General features: G+C 38.1%; 5 protein-coding genes across 11 annotated transcripts; 1 reads left to right on the top strand and 4 right to left on the bottom strand.

Moving 5' to 3' along the window:
- Window positions 1-421: 421 nt before the first annotated feature.
- Window positions 422-3,002, bottom strand: LOC108653529 (mesoderm induction early response protein 1). Of its 2 annotated transcripts, XM_089261383.1 has the most exons (4): window positions 2,985-3,002; window positions 2,244-2,920; window positions 1,567-2,171; window positions 422-1,117 (listed from the first exon to the last, which is right to left on the bottom strand). In XM_089261383.1, the coding sequence occupies exons 2-4, from the start codon at window positions 2,854-2,856 to the stop codon at window positions 680-682; spliced, it is 1,656 nt and encodes a 551-aa protein (XP_089117509.1). In that variant the 5' UTR covers window positions 2,857-2,920; window positions 2,985-3,002; the 3' UTR covers window positions 422-679. The 2 variants fall into 2 exon arrangements, with proteins under 2 accessions (XP_089117509.1, XP_017959603.1); XM_018104114.3 differs by lacking the exon at window positions 2,985-3,002 and having other exon boundaries at window positions 2,244-2,973.
- Window positions 3,003-3,632: 630 nt separating this feature from the next.
- Window positions 3,633-19,106, top strand: LOC108653533 (uncharacterized). 6 transcript variants are annotated; one of them, XM_089261392.1, is made up of 4 exons: window positions 3,633-3,842; window positions 4,992-5,405; window positions 15,321-16,191; window positions 18,290-19,106. In XM_089261392.1, the coding sequence occupies exons 2-4, from the start codon at window positions 5,262-5,264 to the stop codon at window positions 18,544-18,546; spliced, it is 1,272 nt and encodes a 423-aa protein (XP_089117518.1). In that variant the 5' UTR covers window positions 3,633-3,842; window positions 4,992-5,261; the 3' UTR covers window positions 18,547-19,106. The 6 variants fall into 6 exon arrangements, with proteins under 6 accessions (XP_089117518.1, XP_089117517.1, XP_017959608.1 ...); XM_089261391.1 differs by having other exon boundaries at window positions 4,934-5,405; XM_018104119.3 differs by having other exon boundaries at window positions 4,923-5,405.
- LOC108653545 (neo-calmodulin) lies at window positions 11,719-12,627 on the bottom strand. The gene has a single exon (XM_018104142.3). It carries the CDS (start codon window positions 12,527-12,529, stop codon window positions 12,074-12,076), a length of 456 nt encoding a protein of 151 aa, XP_017959631.1. The 5' UTR covers window positions 12,530-12,627; the 3' UTR covers window positions 11,719-12,073.
- azot (ahuizotl) lies at window positions 12,787-13,609 on the bottom strand. Its single transcript, XM_018104143.3, has one exon. It carries the CDS (start codon window positions 13,545-13,547, stop codon window positions 13,098-13,100), a length of 450 nt encoding a protein of 149 aa, XP_017959632.1. The 5' UTR covers window positions 13,548-13,609; the 3' UTR covers window positions 12,787-13,097.
- On the bottom strand, window positions 16,734-17,685 carry LOC115562186 (uncharacterized). Its single transcript, XM_030383128.2, has 3 exons — window positions 17,527-17,685; window positions 17,233-17,472; window positions 16,734-17,159 (listed from the first exon to the last, which is right to left on the bottom strand). The coding sequence occupies exons 1-3, from the start codon at window positions 17,683-17,685 to the stop codon at window positions 16,761-16,763; spliced, it is 798 nt and encodes a 265-aa protein (XP_030238988.1). The 3' UTR covers window positions 16,734-16,760.
- Window positions 19,107-19,183: the final 77 nt, after the last annotated feature.

Raw genomic sequence — 19,183 nt, 5'->3', positions numbered from 1 at the left:
CGATCTTCGCTCGTCTGGGCCTGGCCCTGTTTTTGTTTTACTGCTATCTCCCGTTTGGTTCTCTATGCTCGAGTGTACGTGCGGTCGCTTGTGCTTGTGTGCCTGTGTGAGTGTGCGAAATTGCAAGCAAAGGCGAATATGAGAATTGTCTGCGTGTTTATTTTATCTACCGCTGCGCTTGACATTTGATCCTTGCAGCAGTTGAAGGAGTTCGAACGAACAGTTGTAAAATCTTGTTTTAGCTCTATATGAAAAATATAACTTCTGATTAGCTCTTACGGCACACATATTTATGTAAATACAAGACTTGACAACAATTCACATACGCCGATGTAGACTTAGACATATTTACAATGTACATATGTACATATGTATTTATGTACATATGTATTTAAATTACAGTACAGAAGAAAATGCAATATTTTGTGAGAGGTAGTTTTTTGTTATTTCTTTGTCATGTATACATATATATATTTTTCTCTTTATACACATACATATATACATACAAATATTTATAGTGATAATGTATGTATTTTTATAATGAATGTTTGATTTTCTTACTATTAATGCCACATCCTATTCGCAGCAGCAGCCATCGTTGAGTCTCAAGCGCCTGCGCATTTGGCTCAAATGCTCTGCTCCCAATTAGCCCACCCTGTAATTGTCCCTTCGTTTGACCTTAACTTAAGCTATCCACTCCATTCTCCTGCTCCATATCGTCCTCTTCGAGTGCGAAAGAGATGCCATGCTTGCGAGTGGTCACAGCTGCCGTAGTGCCGCCAGTCATAATGGAATAATTTTTCGTTGTGGATTTTTTATTGACGCCCGCTGCTGGCGTCGTTGTTGCTGCTGCTCCCACTGCCACTGCTACCATGGCTGCATCCTTTTCGTCCACAGCAGCATTGCCATTGCTGTGACCATTGCTGCTACTGCCGCTGCTCACTAGAGATGAGCAACTGCCATTTCCATTCCCATTCCCATTTCCATTACCGCCTTCGTTAATGAACACATCCATATGATCAATAGTATCGTTAAGCGCAAAGGCCTGATCCCGGCGCTCGCTCTTCTTCCACTGGTAGTAAAATTGAACCAGTTCGCGCATGGTACGCGTGCGAACCTGAAAGGACACACATAGGATTCAGCATTCGTCAAGTGTACAAATTTCAAATGGAAAATTCCTATCAGTAATCGATTACGCTGTTATCAACATAAATTGAATTTTCAAAGTTTTTAGCACTTTTTTCTTTAGTTTATTTTATTTACTACTTCTGCTTAACTTGGAACTGATTTTTTATGTGGGCATATATGCCCGGAACCTTAAAATTATATCGAGTAACCTAGAGCCCTAATTATAAAAACTCGATATTTAAATAGCTACAGATAAGTTATATGGACTTTGGATACAACACTTAATAAAACTTGTCATCTATATAGAAGGGAATTTCAGGCTTCGTATACATTTATAGTAGCTTATTCTACTCGTCTTTTAAAGCTCTCTACAAATTTGCATATTTGTGTGCTAACGTATGCAAGTTAACCACTGTGTTTGCTGCCCTCGAGCTTTACCTGGTTTTGCCTTATCTGATAGAAATCCTTGCCAAATTTTTGGATGCCCTCCTCGAACTTTTGGCACTCCTCCTCCGACCAGCTGCTCATCGTGTCGCTGAGGGGCAGAACATTCATGCGCTTCCGACGCAGGGCCTCCTTGAAGTCATAGCCACATTGCACGAGGAGGTGCAGAGCTTGCTCGTTGTCCTTGACCACGGTTTCCCCATCGGCTATGGCCTGAGGGGTAGGAGCTGAAGAAGGCACAGGATCTGCAGCTACGGCTGCATCTACTGCAGGATTAAGAGTTAGCGGTACCATCTCATCCAGATCGTTTCGTTCTGTCTCTTCGGCTACCACGTCCTCCTCGCCTGCACGCGTCTCCTGTATCTTAGCTAGATAATCCTCGACATCCCGCTCGCTCACCTGGCTGGGGGCCCAAATCAATTGATCCTCATTCTCATAGGGCAATACATCGGCGACATATAGTGCGAGTCCTTCAGGTATCTCAGCTTGATATTCGGGACCAATCATTATCATCTTCTTAGTGTCATCTGAATCCGTGTCGCTATCCTCCTCCTGGTCCTCGTCCTCGGCTTGCTCCAGCAACGTTTCCAGTGGAGTAACTAAAAATAATATGCAGAATTTAAGTACAGATGCTATAAAAGCCTTGCCCTGCCTTGCTTCTCTTCACGTACAGCTTTCCAACTCGTCTAAGGCTTGTTGCTCCGGATATAGATCGAGCAAATGCGAACGATGAGACCTTTTCGCTAGTTCTGGAGGCAGGTCTTCCAGGTCCAAAGCGCCCTCATGGTATTTCATGGGACTTCCCGGCTCAGCCTGGTTTGGCTCTGCCGGCTGCTCTTGCTCCCGCTCGTCCTCCTCCAGTGACCTCTTTGGCGCACGTCGTCGCCCCCTGCTCGAAGTTGAGCCACTGCCGCCGCCGCTGCTGCTGCTACTGCAGGGTCGTCCCAGGGCAGATCCTTCCATGTTGCCATATTTGGCCAGCAACAGTTCGATGGGCATTTCGCTCTCTTCACGCAACGTCGCTATCTCGTCCTCCACATTGTGCGCCTCCAAATCTGCAAGCGCTTCCTCCTCATTTAAGGTGGCTTCATCATCGAAATCATTCACCATCATATCGACTGTTGGCTCGAATGTTGTGTCTGCCACAGATGAGGATGGTGACATTGGAGGCGGCGGCGGTGGCGGTTGTTGTGAAGTGCTGCAGCCGCTGCTGCAACTGGCCATGGCTGGGGATTTGCGTCGCTCGCGTTTCGTCGGTGTTACTGTTAGTTCGCGTCCCGCCATTGCAGAGAATAAAGTTTGTTTGCTCCTCTTCTGAGGTTGTTACTCGAATGCCAATTGTGGGCACCTTAAAAAACCCGAACTAACATTTTTCAACAATGTTATTCAGCAGTATGATATGCGATATTTACTCGGTTGTGTAATTGGTTGTCAAATTGGCAGCGGAATATCGACGACTAGATTGCTCATTTGGTACTGGTGCACTGGTGCACTCAAATAGTTAAATAGCTAAATGAAATTACTAAGATTCCATATGTTGCTTATGCTTATTATTATGCTAAGTACAGTTAAAAATGCATTTTTTATAATTTCTGATATCATATTTGAATTTAATTCATGTCAGTGGATTAAATATCGATATTTTTGTTACTCATCTCTAAGTCTGTTGGATGGTTTGTTTGGATTGGTTTTGTCTCATTTGGCAAAACACTTTTTTATTTGACCGAAAAGTTTATTAGCACTTTCTTTGTCTACGGAAATGAAACAAAGCTATTATAGTGATAACAATTTATTGTTTCAGCAATTGATAGAAATTTGAAATTATTTTTAAATATATATTCACATCGGCAACAGTGCGGTCAGCTGATTTTAACATTATTCGATAAACATTCGACAACTGTATTAGAGTAAAATTTATATATTTTTGGTTTATCTGCCATACAGATACCAATAACAAGCATATAGAAGTACTTAAAGTTAATTAGTTTGTTTAATCACAATTTAAATAGTAATCGATTCCAGCCGACGATTTTGAATTAGCTTAAGCTGTCAAAACTATCGGTCTCTTCACATCACCAACTAAAGAGTAGTTTCATTTGTTTATACTCGAAAAGTGGTTGTCGCGGCTGTCGGTGAAACATTTGCATGCATTACAGCTTTGCTTATTGGGCGCTTCGCGAATGTGAAAGTTAAAAGAACAAATTGCAGAAATGATGTAAAAATTCGTGACAACTGTTTGTATTGTTTTGCAAGCACAAAGAAGTGAACGTGTGAGTTTTTGCGATAAATGGAGGCTGCGCCGGCTCCAACCAACAAACGAAAACCGACAGCGACAACAACAACGCCACAGACAAGCGGCAAGGCTTTAAATTGAAAAAGAGATAGAAATAAAGCAGTCGGCGCCTTTTATGAAGCGCCACTTAAATCGTATGCTAAACAGTCTAGCGCAATCACTTGCATAAAACAGGAATAGGAATAGCTAGCTTCTCTATTCATTAAATTGCCTTGCGGCTGCTTTGGCTGTGCGCCATAAAATCAACCCACAAAGGTGAAGACACACACACACACGCGCGCACACCATCTCACATATGCATAACTGTTTGTCTCTATGCATGCATGCCTGTGTGTGTGTGTGCAAACTCACACACACACACACACAGATGCGCAAGACTCAGCGAAAATATAGCAAAATCATAAACATTTTAACAATTTATTGATTAATAAAAAGAGCAATTGAAATCTAGCGTGCGATTAAATAGTAAAAAAGTAAACTATAAAAGTTAATTCGCATTCAAAGACATTGAATGTGGTCTTTTTTATAGTTTAGTGAATATATTTGTCAGAATACAAAAACACTATAAATAAATTGGGAAAAGCGCATTCACTTGACCGAAGCATCATAATTTGTTGTTAGTATGCAGTGAAACATAGTATAACTGTGTATACTAATACTGTATTGTGTATTTATTTGTCGAAATAGTTTTTTCAAATATTACAGCATAGTATATCAGCAAAAGTGTATCACTATTCTGTATGACAGTATAACAATGCGATTGCATTGTAGTATATCAGTAAATCAGTCAAAGAATAAAGCCGTAGTAAATTAGTATGACAATATAATAATATTTGATTATTTTCCTTTATCACCATACGGTCCTTCAAATATAAAAGTATGACACATGCAGCATTGAGTATAACAGAATTATAACAATATTTTGCTGTTGCCGTTGTTGTTGTCCATATAATCTTGATATACAAATGTACGAAAATTGTAATGTGATTTGTGTGTAATATTACTGTATAACAGTATAACAGTGCAATAATACTTGGTTTTTATCATAATATGCTAGCGAGTTAGAAGTATTATTTATTGGATTTATCTTGCTTTGGTCGCCTGGCAACATGTGACGCGAAGGCAGACGATGCATCATCATAAATTAAATGAATAGAATGAATACAGAAAGAAATTGAAACTCGAATGGAATTTTAGTGGACTATTAAAATGGTTTTAATCCAACCAAACCTGAACTATTTCTGTTGATAAACCTGGGACGAGGAGCTCGAGAGCGGCCATCAGACTGGAGGCCTCACTCACCCTGAAGCGCATTTTTGCACGCAAAATTGCCTATAAGACGAATTCGAAGCTAACCTTGAATTCGAAATTCAAATCGAAATCGACTCTAGCGGCCATGCGAACTAAACATTTAATACTGATATTAATCGGTGTGATAATCGCAACGCTCGTATTCATTGTCTTTGGACCGGCTGGCGAACCGAACGATTCATTCAAGCACATTGTGGTCCAGACCCATCAACAGCTCAAAGAGTTTCAGGTGAGTAGTGTTCGTACACCTCTAGCTAATTTAATTAAATTTTATCAAGAAAAGTGTATACATTTTTCGATCATATAAAATAGTAAAAATAGATCTTGATATGAGATAGAAAAATACAAATTTAATGTATGGAACATCTAAATATAAGTATTTATATTTGTAGATTATATATCTAAATGTTTATAAAGTGAGGATAATTAAAATATTCCCTTCAACTTAATCTAAAGAGAGAGAACCCGAAAAAGATAAACAACAAATCTGTAAATATTTCTTGTTTTTTCACGAAGATATCACCAAAGCGCGAGGGTGGCTTTCAAACTTGCTTAAAAATGTGAATAGTGGAAGATAACGTGATTTTACTTGCATAAACTTTTATGCATTTGATTTTTAATTTAAATTGACGTGATTAAAATTGCGGATCATCAATTGCATGTCGAAATACGAAAACCTGTAGAAATTGCTTAAGTGAAAATAGATGTTTATATTTATGGGTTGGACGACTCTCATTGGTATGCGCATCTATGAAAGCTAGAGAGAGAAAACTTGAATTCAAATGAAAATCTTTGAATTTATATACTAGATTTTCTATCTATCTATCTATCTATCGAATCCCCCTCTTTATCCGTTTGCCAGGTGAACTCCACAGTGCTTTATCTCCCTTAATCATAAGCCCCAATGCAACCAAATTTTGTTTGCACGTACCCAGACAGTAGTAGTGAGGCAACAGTTGTTCTTGCCCCTTGCTTGTGTGTTGTTGCTGTTGTTGTTGTGATAACATTGTGTGCTTATCTGTGAAAACAACAATGATAGTCGGCTTTCTTCATCGTCGCTGTCCGTCGACTTCATTGAGTAAAACACTTGACTTATCAGCGGCTCTTAAGCTATATATAATACACCCTAAAAATATATATGTACTTATATCAGATATATGTATATTTGATATATATTATAATGTGCAGATAATATTTGATATATGTCTAATTATTGAAAACGTAGTCGCTTTTCATATTTTTGTTCTCTTGGGCTATTCCTTTGCTTTGACTCATTCGAGGCTTATCAGTGATGTCAACAGTCGCGCTGCCCAGTGTCAAGTTGACAGCCTCGCTATGACTTTTCTTGGCAATGGATCATACGAACTGCCTGCCAATTGGCATCGAAATCCATTTACATAATCCTTGAACTGTGCTTTGGTTTATGCCTCGCTTTCCAGGCCCACGGAAATGCCCTGCAAATGAACTGTGCTTGAACTGTGGAGCAGCGCTAATGGCTACACGCCTTTGTGCTTAGTTGTATCCTGTAAAATCGTATCCTGGAAATAGGGTGTATACCAAATATAGACTGAATTCTTACAGTAACTCCCCCATCTCTCTCTTATAAAGCCCCAATATGAAAGTCCGCCAGGCCAGCTTTTAATTGTTTACTGGGTTTTTGATAGTCAGTAATCTGTGAGACCTTTCCCTTAGCCGTAAAACCGTCTTACAGGGTATTTTAAGAGTTTGCCACTCGAAATTGGCTCTAGTGCCATTTAAAAGGAAGCTTTTAGCCAAATTGAAACAAGTCTCCGGTCAAAGAGAGAGAGAGAGAGCTAGCGAACAGGAAAGACGAATAACCAGGCACTCTGGCTACTTGGCTGTCCGACTATCCGGCATTCCGGCTATTCAACTGTCCGGCTAACAGGCAATCCGGCATTCAGGCAAGGCAAACATGTAAATGACCCAAAAGATATCATCATTTGTCGCTTGGCATGCCTGCCAATGGCCATGCCAACTGTCCAGCTGTCCGTCCGTCCGTCCATCATCATTTACGCCGGTGCGCCCACGGAATTCCTCAAGTTCCGTACGAAATTTAATAGCTACGAAGGCATTTAACATGCAAATTCCATATGAAAACTTTCTTTGTGCCTCCAAATAAACAACATATGCATGCATATGTGTGTCTGTTTGTGTGTGTGTGAATGTGTGTGTGTGTGTAAATATACACTAGAGAGCACCAGTTTGCATACCCATGTGAAAAATGTACACTAGTAGTTAGAATGCTATGTACATAGACCTGGAATACCTACAAGAATGTACGAATGTGAATGATACAGTACTAGGTGTAAGTATGCGTACACATATAAACGGCTTATTACTTTATATCTGTGAAAATAAACACTAGTAAGCATAAGTATGCTGCCATATAGCAATAGTAACAGTATTAGGCACAAGTATACGTACGTACCTGAAACTATTCACACAAAGGTGGGGATGTACTTAGTCTGGCAGGCATAAGTATTTTAACTCTATTAGTAATTGTGTATAATAAGCCTAATTGGATAAGTTGTTTAGTATTAATACTCTAACATTAATTTTGGTGATCATACTTTCGTACAATACCATAGCTATATACTTTTGCCAATTAGTGTATGCATAGCTATGCTTGAATATACACTTCAATCATTTATAATACTTTGTATTCTTCTGTTTTACTGCTGCTGTATGCATACTTTTGGCTGCCAGTGTTTCTTTATAGCATACGCGTTTTGTTCCCCACTGCCTGGACTCGACTTTTTGTTTGCCTTAATTTGATGTGTGTGTGTGTCTGGCCAGAACGTTTATTGTTTACTTTAATTAGATTGCGGCAGCTACTTTCCGGCCTTAACCATGCTTCGTCCTCTCCCTTTCCCGCCCCTCTCTGTCCATAAACACGCGCCCAAAACACATTCCCTCCCGGGCATTAAATAACATGCTTAACTTTAAAAAAAAAAAGTTAGTTTTCAATTACATCAAACAACACGAACTCGAAGTGGGTTGAGCATTATCTAAGTATTTATCAACGATTTGTGGAGTGCTGTCAGTGGAATATGTCTAGATCAATCTTATCGCCGATGATTAAGTCAAGCATCGCGTCCAATCAAATCATAGTCATAAATAAATCAAGTTCTTTCAATCGTGACTAAGAGTTTAACACTTTCAAGTCTTCTATCTAAGTAGAATTTAGCGGAACAAAAGAAGTATCCATATACATATCTACTTTATAGTTATCAGATAACGAATGCTTATTGCTTAACATACATTTCCTTTTACCTACATAAATATGAATAAATATTTATGTATAAATGTGTACTTACGATAATTTTAACGTTATCTATTAGTAGAGAACGTATGCATAGCTATCTTATATGTGTACTAAAGTAAAAAAAAAATACAAAGGTGGAGTACAATAGGTAGAATCAGAGAAAATGAGTTAAACTATGTGAGAATTGCATAGAAAGGTCATAGATAGATAGGTATAGAAAATATTAAGAGACAACGAATTGTAGAGCAGAGGAAGTAGACATTAGAGGATAAAGAAAAACTGAGGCTTATATATACATATATTTAAGTTAAAGGGTATTTCGGTTTCAGCATTTTGTAGTAAAGTATTTTGCGCTTGCTCTTGTTTAAAGTTTTCATTTTCTACACAGCTTTCGTTTCTTGTTTGTTTGTTTGCTTAATTTATTGAACAGAGAGAAAATATACAGAGTCCACATATATTCAATCATGCATATGTATATACATATAGACGTATCAGATGTACTTGTGCTTATGTGTATAGTAGTTATACATGTGATTGAGGTTTTTGCTGTTGCTCTAAACTAGTTCCCACCGTCTCTGCACAGAGAGCTCATTGTATTTGATTTGTCTCTATTTGGCAACGTTTCTTAGTAGCTATTAATAACTGGTTTTTGCCAAGGCACATTCGCTTGCGATAGGTCGTGCTACAGTTTCAATTGTATGCTATATAATATATGGTGCTATACGCTCTAAGGTACATCGAGTTAAGCCCTTAAATGAAACACTTTGAGTAACTTTGATGTGTCTTGATCAATTGTAATGAATTCCTATATGTACTTTTATACGTACCGACAAAACAGACCATGAGTAAGACAACATTATTCTATTTAGCAATACTTGTACCGAGTGAGCTAGCCTGACTTGGCTGTTGACTAATATTGTTCAAGTCGTCTATCCATTTACCACATTTAGCTAGAAAAGAATAGAGCAACTCTTGTTTCTTAGATTGATTAGACTGTTGACTACAATAGTCTTATACTCTCATAATCATACCTTCGAATATTTGTATAATAATCTGCTCTTATAGAGATGTTTCTTTAGAGATCAATGCATATTTTGATCTGTATACTTTTATTTTTAGTAACTATTATAGAGAAGAACGAGGTCATATATCAAATACACGTCTTTCTGGCAAACTGTTATAGCCTCTTCTCCTTCATTCAATGATGCATGTGGTTTGATGCACATATATATATGGAATACACGCGCTTTCCCAATTGTCGATTGCCAATTGAAATGGGCTTTAAGCCGCTTTCCAGCTCTCCTTTCGGTGCCTCCTTCAACTTGTTGACAAACTGTGCCACCCAATGAAGGTGCTTCAAATGATATATGATATGTTCCCCAAGTATCTCGCTTGCACTCTACTCACGCATCACGATGATAATGATAGCGATGATGATGATTATGAATGTGGTAAATTGTAATGATTATCATCAAGGCTCGACCTGACGTCAAGGTGTAAAAAGTCGCAGTTGCCCACTTTGGGAAAACTATTCATAGTCCAAACTGAATGCTCAGTTAATCTACTATACGGATTGTATGCTAATATATATAAAAATTTAAGCTTGAGGCGTGCTATACATGTCGTTGGTTGTATGTAAGCCTGGCTTAAAATCTGTTTAAAATTCTTACTAATTACACACCTCTATTGCCGTACTGTGGCATACCTGCATAGCTGTAAGCAGGTAAACCAATTATTAGGCACATTCCCAGTGGGAAAAAGCACAAATGTTTTCCAAATCTATATGTATAAATATGGGAGAAGTAGTTAAAAACAAGTGTTATATACATGTACATGAATGTGTGTGTGTTGTGTATGTATTGTATTTATAGTCTATCGCGTAACACTCAACCACAAGGGTTGAAATTTAGACTCTTCAACGAAAAATTCCTTTCATAATTAATTTTTTAATTTTAGCTTTTCGTTTTCATTTATTCTTTTTTGTATACATATGGAAGTGGGGTAGCATATGGTCTATAGGTCTTATACAATCTTAGTTGTATCGACAATACTTTAGCTTTTGTTTTGACTCTCGTCTCATAGAAGCCCAAGAAACGATTCGCTACGATCTTTAGCTGCACAAATATCATAATATATGTGTAAAATTCTTTTTGTTCTCAGCGTTAATCTTAATCATTTGTTAATTGTAAATTCTATGGAAATTTGCATTAGCCGTCGTAGTCTAATTTAATTGGTATCCAAGTCCACTTGTCCACTTAAAGTCGTCTAATGGCTCATATCTAACGTCTGACCCGTGAACCCTGAACTCTGACCGACATCAATTAATTGCAGGGCTCGCTGTGAACAGTTTCGTCTCCACATACATACATGTCTGTATGTATGTATGTATGTGTATCTATAGAGCTCGCTCGATATGCTTTAATAATTGAATATGATATCGCACAAATGAGCTTTCGATGACCTAGAGAAGAAACCCATTGCTAGCTAGCCTCAACTTACGGACAACTAGAGACACTTATATAAATGCTCAAGACTAGTCTAGTACCGACTTGGAACTACCCTGTAATTGAGCTGATGAAAGAGAGCTGAGATCTTAAAGATTAATATAAAAGATGTGTGAAAAGAAAAATATGAACTGACGATAGTAAATGACTGGTAATACTTGTGTAAAAGGGAATACAAATGCAGTTGAAATCGGTGCAATGGCGCCTAGTTTATACTGTTTCGTGAGCTTCGTGCTCAACTCTTTCGTCTCCTGCTTTTCGCTGCTCCATCGTAACACTTGGTGACCCTCGTAGGCGCCATTAGTCACATGCGGCAACCATTTCGAGTCACGCGCGACCCCCATAACTGGAATTTCATATTAAAATTGTCGCTCACGTGCTAAGGACACTTCCGACCACTAAATACCCTTTCTCATATAATAAATATGTATATAATATAATATCTACTTTAATATTTGATCAATATTAGAGCATTCTTCATTTGAAAGAATTCCTTGATGGAAAATACTATGATAATAGTAAATACTAGGATTTGGTTTAGGAATACACAGTGCAATACATATAGAGAATCCACTTAATATGCTTAGCTATACTGCTCTCTGAAAGTGTATTACAGAGACTATATGGCGCTGCATGTCACTTGGGCCTTGTCAGGACTGGTCAAAGCCTGCCCCAGCGCCTGCGTTTGCTTCTGACTTACATAAATGAATTGCTTTAGAATTGTTAAGTGGCCAATTAAAACTGGTTTCAGGTCTTTCACTATATATATAATTCTTTGTTTTTCTCTCCACTAATTGCAATAAAAGTGCTTAAATTTGTATATCTAATTTCCATTGCTTACTGCAAAAATCTTGATTTGATATTTGAAATATCTGAAATATTCTCTAGTTATAAGCTCTTCCGCTCTTCTACTCATTGAATTTTCACTCTTATAGACCTTTATATGATATATATATTCGATATATTCTTTGAGATTCCATCCAATTTCTTTTTCATTCAAGTCCTCTTTCACAGACTTCGAGCAGCTCAAGTTTTAGACTCGTATTTTTTCAGTAGACCCCATTTTGCTAATCTCTCGCCCTCTCTCACGCTCTTTCGTTAACAATCTCAATTCCTGACGGCATTCACAAAGTCTTGAAAACTGAGTTTTCCATCGTTATCAGCATCGACTTCCTTCATCATTTCATTGAACTCCTCCTCGGAGCACCGTTCGCCCAGATTGTGCATAACATTTCGCATTTCGTTCGCGCATATAAAGCCGTCGTCGTCGCGATCGAATAGTTTGAATATAACCCTTAGATTCTCGATTTTGGTCAAGCCCTCCATGCGTTTGGTGATCATCATTACGAATTCCATGAACTCTATTTCGCCATCGCCATCCATGTCGATCTCATCGATCAGATCGTACAGCTCCGCTTCGGTTGGGCAATAGCCCAACATACGCATCGCGAGACCCATTTGCTTTCCCTTGATTTTTCCCGTATTATTCGGATCGTACGTTCCAAATGCCTCGCGCACCTCATTCATTTGATCTTCGTTCAATGCAAAAGCTGGGGCCTCCATTTTCTGACTTTATTTTAAAGTATTTTTGTAACTAGAATATAATGTATGTATGTATGTCTGTGAGATTTTGTTTCTGTTTGAAATGGAGTTGATGTAGAGCAAAGGGTCTTAAATCTGTTTATATAAAGCTAACTAGATGAGTTACATGAAACCTCCGTCTTTATATATACCGGGCAACTGCAACTCAATGATATATTTAGCTATCATATATAGATTATATATTCCATATAATGAGACTTGGATCATTACCGAAGAGATAAGATAAGAGAGATTCCAAAATATCATTTTAATGCTCTATACACTGCATTTATTATTAAGACTCGTGTCTAGAATCGATTTCTCAATATTCAAACTATGTTTGGCATCAATGCGATAAGCCACGGATAATTCAAATATTGAGTAAACGAGCCCAGAACGAATTCTTATGTCCATATGGTAGTGTACTTGTATACATCCAATCATCTTTCGCTGGTTTACATCGAATATCAAGACACCGTCTTGGTCGGCGTTCCCCAATCGCATGATTTCTATCGAGTCAGCGACCCCAGAACGATATCTAATGTCCATATTATTTTTCGCTGGTTAAAATGGCAGCGAACTCTTCGAATATCAAGACACCGTCTAGGTCGCTGTCCCCCGATCGTATAATTTCATCGAGTTCCTCGTCGCTCGGCTGAATGCCAATCGATCCAAAGAGCTTGCGCAAATCGTTTGTGGCAATACATCCATTTCTATCCTTGTCGATCAACGCGAAGACCATCTTGAGATCCTCGGGCCGATCAGTGTCCGATAATTTGCGCAAGAGTGTATTAACAAACTCCTCAAAATCAAGCGATCCATTGCCATTCGAATCGGCCTCATTGATCATATCCTGCAGCTCCCCATCGCTGACGATGCCACCCAAAGCTCTCATCACAATGCCCAGCTCCCTAAACGAGAATTCTCCATCCCCCTCAACGTCGATGCGATTGAAGAGCTCTCGGAATATAGCCAGTTCTCTCTCTGTTAAGTTCTCCATTTTCCTTGGGTTTAGCCAGATGGTTCTTTCTTGAATTTATTAATAATTATTAATTATTTAATTTTTTATATTGACATGTTCAGTTTAATTGTTTTATTTTATATTTTATGGCCTAATTTTTTAATATTTTTTATATATATTTATTTTAATAATTAATATTATTATAGAAATAAATTAATTGTAAAAAAAAATATATTTTTGTTTATATTTATTTTTTTTTTATAATTATTGTTATATTTTTTAATATTTTGTGTATATTTTCGGTGTATATTTTTTATGTTTGTTTTTTATCATTCATTTTTTTTTTAGTTTACATTTATTTAAATAATATGTTTTTATTGCATTGTGTTTTTTATTATACTATTTCTTTTTTTTTTTTATTTGTTAAATCGTGTGTAATGTTATTTTTTTATTTTTTATTGTTTTATTTTGTATGTATTTGTGTTTTATGTGTATATATATTTAGTTTATTTTTTTCATATTTATATTTTTGTTGTTTTCGGTTTTGTGTTTTGTGTAGTATTATTATTTTGCCATGGGTTAAAAACGAGAATTCATAAGCTCATGAAACTTGATGCATATGCTACTCCCATTATTATTACACAAATATATATATATATATACGCCTGAACTTCGAGACTTTTATATTAACAACTTCTTAAAAATCACGAGGAATCGAAGTTTAATATGGTTCTCCATAATCTTCGTAATCTTAAAGCTAAGATCTTTTGCCCAAATGGCCAGCTCAAGCAATTCATATCTATTTAATCTTCATTGAAATTCTGTTATTGTGTGAGTTATAATTTCCCAGTGGCATATGCGAGAAATCTCGTTGGTTTTGTTGTCGCTCCCATTGGCAAATAGAGTCCCAATATAATAACACCAAATTCGATTCACAGTCATTGTGCTGCCCGCCTAAATTAGTCCCTCTGGGCGACATCAACAACTGCTGTCGTGGTTTTTTCCTTGTTATACCCTGGAATATATTGAGAATGTGGTATATTGCCTCGTTTTTATTGAGAGACAGAGAGGGAGTTGAGTTCTGTTTAACTGTGGATTCCTTTGCAAGAGCATAAATGTAGAAAAGTATAAGATGACAAAGGTCCTTCACATACTCCGCTTTCACATAAACACTAATCATAAATTAAAACAATATAAAATATCAGATGCTAGCCTTATCATATTTGGTGTATGGTATAAAGCAACCCATTTTATCCCTTAATCAGTTCAGGGCATCTTCCAGTCAGGTGTATCCGTCTCCTACTTGTTTTTCCCCAAAGCAAAGTATCTATTGAGGGGCGTGTCATATGCCAGTAAAGAGTTTTGGCCTATGTTTTTTTCTCTCTCTGTCTCTCTTTTCTATTTTGCGGCTCAGCCCACAAGCGAAATTAGCCTGGAAATGAAAGTCCACGTTCTAGGATGGTCGCATGACAGCTTGACATCCGCCATCTGACCTCTGAGCCCCGTCCTCCCGCTGTGGCCATGTCGATTCTGTTTCACCTTCTGCTACGTTGTGTGTGTCAAGGCTCAGTTAGCTCGAAGCATGCCTCATGCCAATTTCGAGCTGATTGAAACTTGTGAAATAAATGCAAAATAAAATATTCCTATCTCGATATAGTTTTTGCTGCAATCAAATGCGGGCTTTCCAACTATTTATTGCTGATAAGCATTAATTCTTTGAAACACAAGTATTTTCAGCTTCAATCCGAGTTTAAGATTATCAAAGTAGAAAATGATAAACTGATTTGTATTTTTGTGTTATGCTTCTTCCAGGAGAATCTGCGCGTTGGGCTGGAACGCAAAAAGCTCGAGCTCGATCCAAAGTATTTGCTGCTCTTGGGCTTCACGTCGCCGCTGAGCACAAAAGATGACGCATCACAGCAGCCGGCAGAGAGCGGCAAGCAGAGGCAGGTGCAGACAGACGTGCCCGTCACGTCGAAGCGCGAGCTGCAGCAGCAGCAGCAGCTGAGGGCAGGCCGCGGACAGGCGGCCGAGCAGGAGCTGCTACTGCTGCAGCAGGTGGAGCAGAAGAGCCAGCGCAAACGGATCACGACGCCGTACAACATTACCAAGTCGAACTTCACCATAGTCAGCTACGTGCAGGAGGGGCAGGTGTCGTCGGTGATACTGCTGGCGCAGAATATCGCAGCCAAGCTGCCGAACGAGTCGCTGCTCATCTACGACCTGGGCGTGTCCGAGGATCAGCTGCGCTCCCTGAACGCCTGCTGCAACAGCAGCCGCTGCACCGTCATCACCTATGACCTCGCGGAGTTTCCGTCGTTCGTCAGCGACCAGCGAACCCATGCATATCGTCCAATTGTGATAAAGGATGCTCTGATGAGATCCAAATCGATCTTGTTTCTCGAGAACTGTATGCGCATTCGTGGCAGCCATCGCGACTTGCAGCAGCTGCAGAGTCGCGCCCTGGTGGCCGGCGTCCTGGGCTGGAACACCCCGACGGCCGTCTCCTCGCGCACCCATCCAAAGATGTTCGACTACTTCGAGTCGGACGCTGAGAATTTCATATTCCTTCGCATGGTGGACCTCGACGTGGTCTTCTTTGCGGACACTCTGTTCGTCACGGAGAAGATTATGCTGCCCTGGCTGAAATGTGCTTTGACCATGGAGTGCATCGATCCAATTGGTAAGTCTGACTATCCAGTCTAAAACCTCTTTAAAGCTACATATGCCAGCTTTCCAACTAAAAACCAATTTAGATGTTGTATAAATTCAATTGGAATTCGTCTAGCGAACGAGTATTGCGCAGTTGTCCATTGGCTTTCCCTTCACTCAACTGTGGCTGTCATTAGGCAGGACTTCTCCCTCGCTCGCTCACTCTCTCGCTGGCTCGCTTCCTGCTGCTGTCCACATATTGTAGTTGTCAATCAATGTCGCATTCATAACCCACAATCTCACCTAATGACCATCATTTACAGCGCATTTAGTTGATGATAGCAAAACGTGTCATATGTATATGTGTGTGAGTGGGTATGCACACACACACACACACACACACACACTTGTGCTGACATAATTGGGGTCTATGCAGTCCCTGATCTGAATCGAGTTTTCAGTTAATGGAATAAAGCAATTAGGGCAGCTTTAATTGTGTAAGTCAGAAGCTGCTCACATTTAACGAGCTCGGATATCCTGTACAACAGTTTGGATTTAGAGAGGAACTTGTAATTTGTATTATATATCCGAAACTTACACTTAGCATACTTCTTTGAATCGACAGTTTCTGATAATCTTAAGCAGTAATATAAAGGGACCCAGAACAAAATGTCGTACGATCATCCACAAGAAAACTGGCAAATCGGCACGTAAATTCGTAGCAGCAAAGAAATATTCCTCCGGCTCAATATTGTAGGCATGTCGTTCAGAGAGCATCAAGGACGTGTCATAGATGATATACCAGGCGACGACAGTGCAAGAGTAAGCGTTTAAAACAATAAATAAGATGTTCAGAAAGTAGGCCAGTAATAAGCAGAGTCCAAAAATCAAAAAGATTATGATGACGCCTACGCCTTGGGTGAAGGGAACTTTTTGCTGTTTGGTAAATAAAGCGAGCACCAAGAGCTGGATCATGAGGATTACAGGATGTAAATGGACCTATAAGTAGATAGATATAGATATAAATATGAATATAGACATAGATATAGATATAGATAATGTTTATGCTTACCCAACGTGTTTTCGCAATACTTAATAGATAAATAGTTTTGCTTGAAAAGTTTAATATAGCTGTAACCAGATATACGAGATATTTATATGGAGCAGCTCGACGCCAATCCCGAAATTTATAGAGCAAAGAATAAAATACTAAAGAAATTATGAAACTAGAGAGGCGCACATAAAGCTCATTGTAGCTTATGGGTAGCATTAAGATGATCTCCATGCAGGGTATGCCGCACGCAATTTCTAGCTAAAAGATATAGATATATAAATGATGTGGATAATGAAATATTTATGATACTACCATTAGCAGGAAGTAGACGCGGCGCACCAGACAACGTCTCAGCTTTAGATCAGCTATGTCGAATGGATAGTAACGGCCCTTTCGTTCATCATATAGCAGTTCGCACTGTATGCTAGCATCTGGCGAAGATTTATTAGATATATATATATAAACACACATTTATGAATTTACTACCTGTTTTCGTATCCATTGTTCCTTATGCTTTGATCAATTTCTAACTGAATTATGCACAATTAAAAAGGCTTAACCTAACTACAATTATTCGTTCTGTTTACAAAGAGGAAGAGCTAAGCTCGGAAGCACAACTAGCAGATGCCCTGCAAAAGATTTGTATATGTTGTATGATATATAAATATAATCATACCTAAAACAAACATCCCTACATAAGACTAGTTATCAAAAAAAAAAAAAAAAAATACTTGTCATATTTCTATATATTTTAAGTGATTATAAACCATAGCTATAGATCTTAGGTTTTTGAGTTATGCCCAATCAATTCAGAGATGTACAGGAAATGGAAATGTCTAAGCTGTCTATATTGGGTATATACTAAATATTAGATCTGCAATCTCTTAAAATCTTTGAGTTATTCTTCAAGCAGCACTAGATGGAAAGAGCTGTAGTAAATCTGTATAATAAGCAATATAACCTGCTTGTAAAATCGCCATGGGTATCCAAATTAGTTGATAATTGTATCTATTTTGATTTGATAATTGCTTATCTAATTGTATCTCTTATCTTGTATGTTCGTACGTTCGTTTAGGTGCCCAATCGAATGGCTGCAAATTCAACAAAAAGCCACTTTATCGCTACTCGGGCTGTCATGGCTATGATGCATCCGCTTTCAATATAGTGCTCGGCTTGACTTGGCATCTGGACGACACGAAATATTCGCTGTCCAGCGATGGCACCAAAGAGAATCTGTTTTATAAGGAGACCCTGGAGCAGGCGATCAAGATACTGGAGAGTCGTCGACGTAATAACAGCGATACATCCGATCATCCATTTACGGAGGACTGAGCATTTGATATATATATATGCTATATAGATATATATGTATTGATTTGTATATAAACACAGACTCAGGAGACGGCTGGATAGAAGAGAGGAATACAAATTCTAACTACTTACACTATACTGCTTATAGAGTTTATTACTTAGAGAACTATACAAGGAGCTATACGAGAGAGAGAATGTTCATAATATAGCTTTGATCATTTATATAGCTATATAAATATAATCTATAGGATTCATATGACCCGAGCAGCAGCAGCTTATGCCTCAGTTACTTACTTTTTCTGTTTATACTTGATTATACATTTATACATACCTATCTATCTGTGTATATCTAGATACATACATATATAATATCAAACCCTAATTAAATAAATATAATTTTTATATAATTTATGTAAATACCCATATAAACAAAATGAAATATAAATTATACATACACTTTGTGATTGTATTTGATAGTTACACACATATGCATACATAATCAATACACATAACTAAATATAATTACATCTAATGAATGTACTATATATATAGAAAATGAGCCAAAAAAAAAAAAATAATAATAATAATAAATAAAAACAACCTTAGCTTAAAATAAAGGACAAAAGTACAAGAAAAATCAAAAAAGTTTTGTCTTTTG

This window comes from Drosophila navojoa, chromosome 5, assembly GCF_054131105.1.
Source record: "Drosophila navojoa isolate 15081-1374.11 chromosome 5, UAZ_NAV_1.0, whole genome shotgun sequence".
NCBI lineage: Eukaryota > Metazoa > Arthropoda > Insecta > Diptera > Drosophilidae > Drosophila > Drosophila navojoa.
The sequence above is the reverse complement of the archived record's forward strand: the minus strand, read 5'-3'. Positions and strand labels throughout refer to the sequence as shown.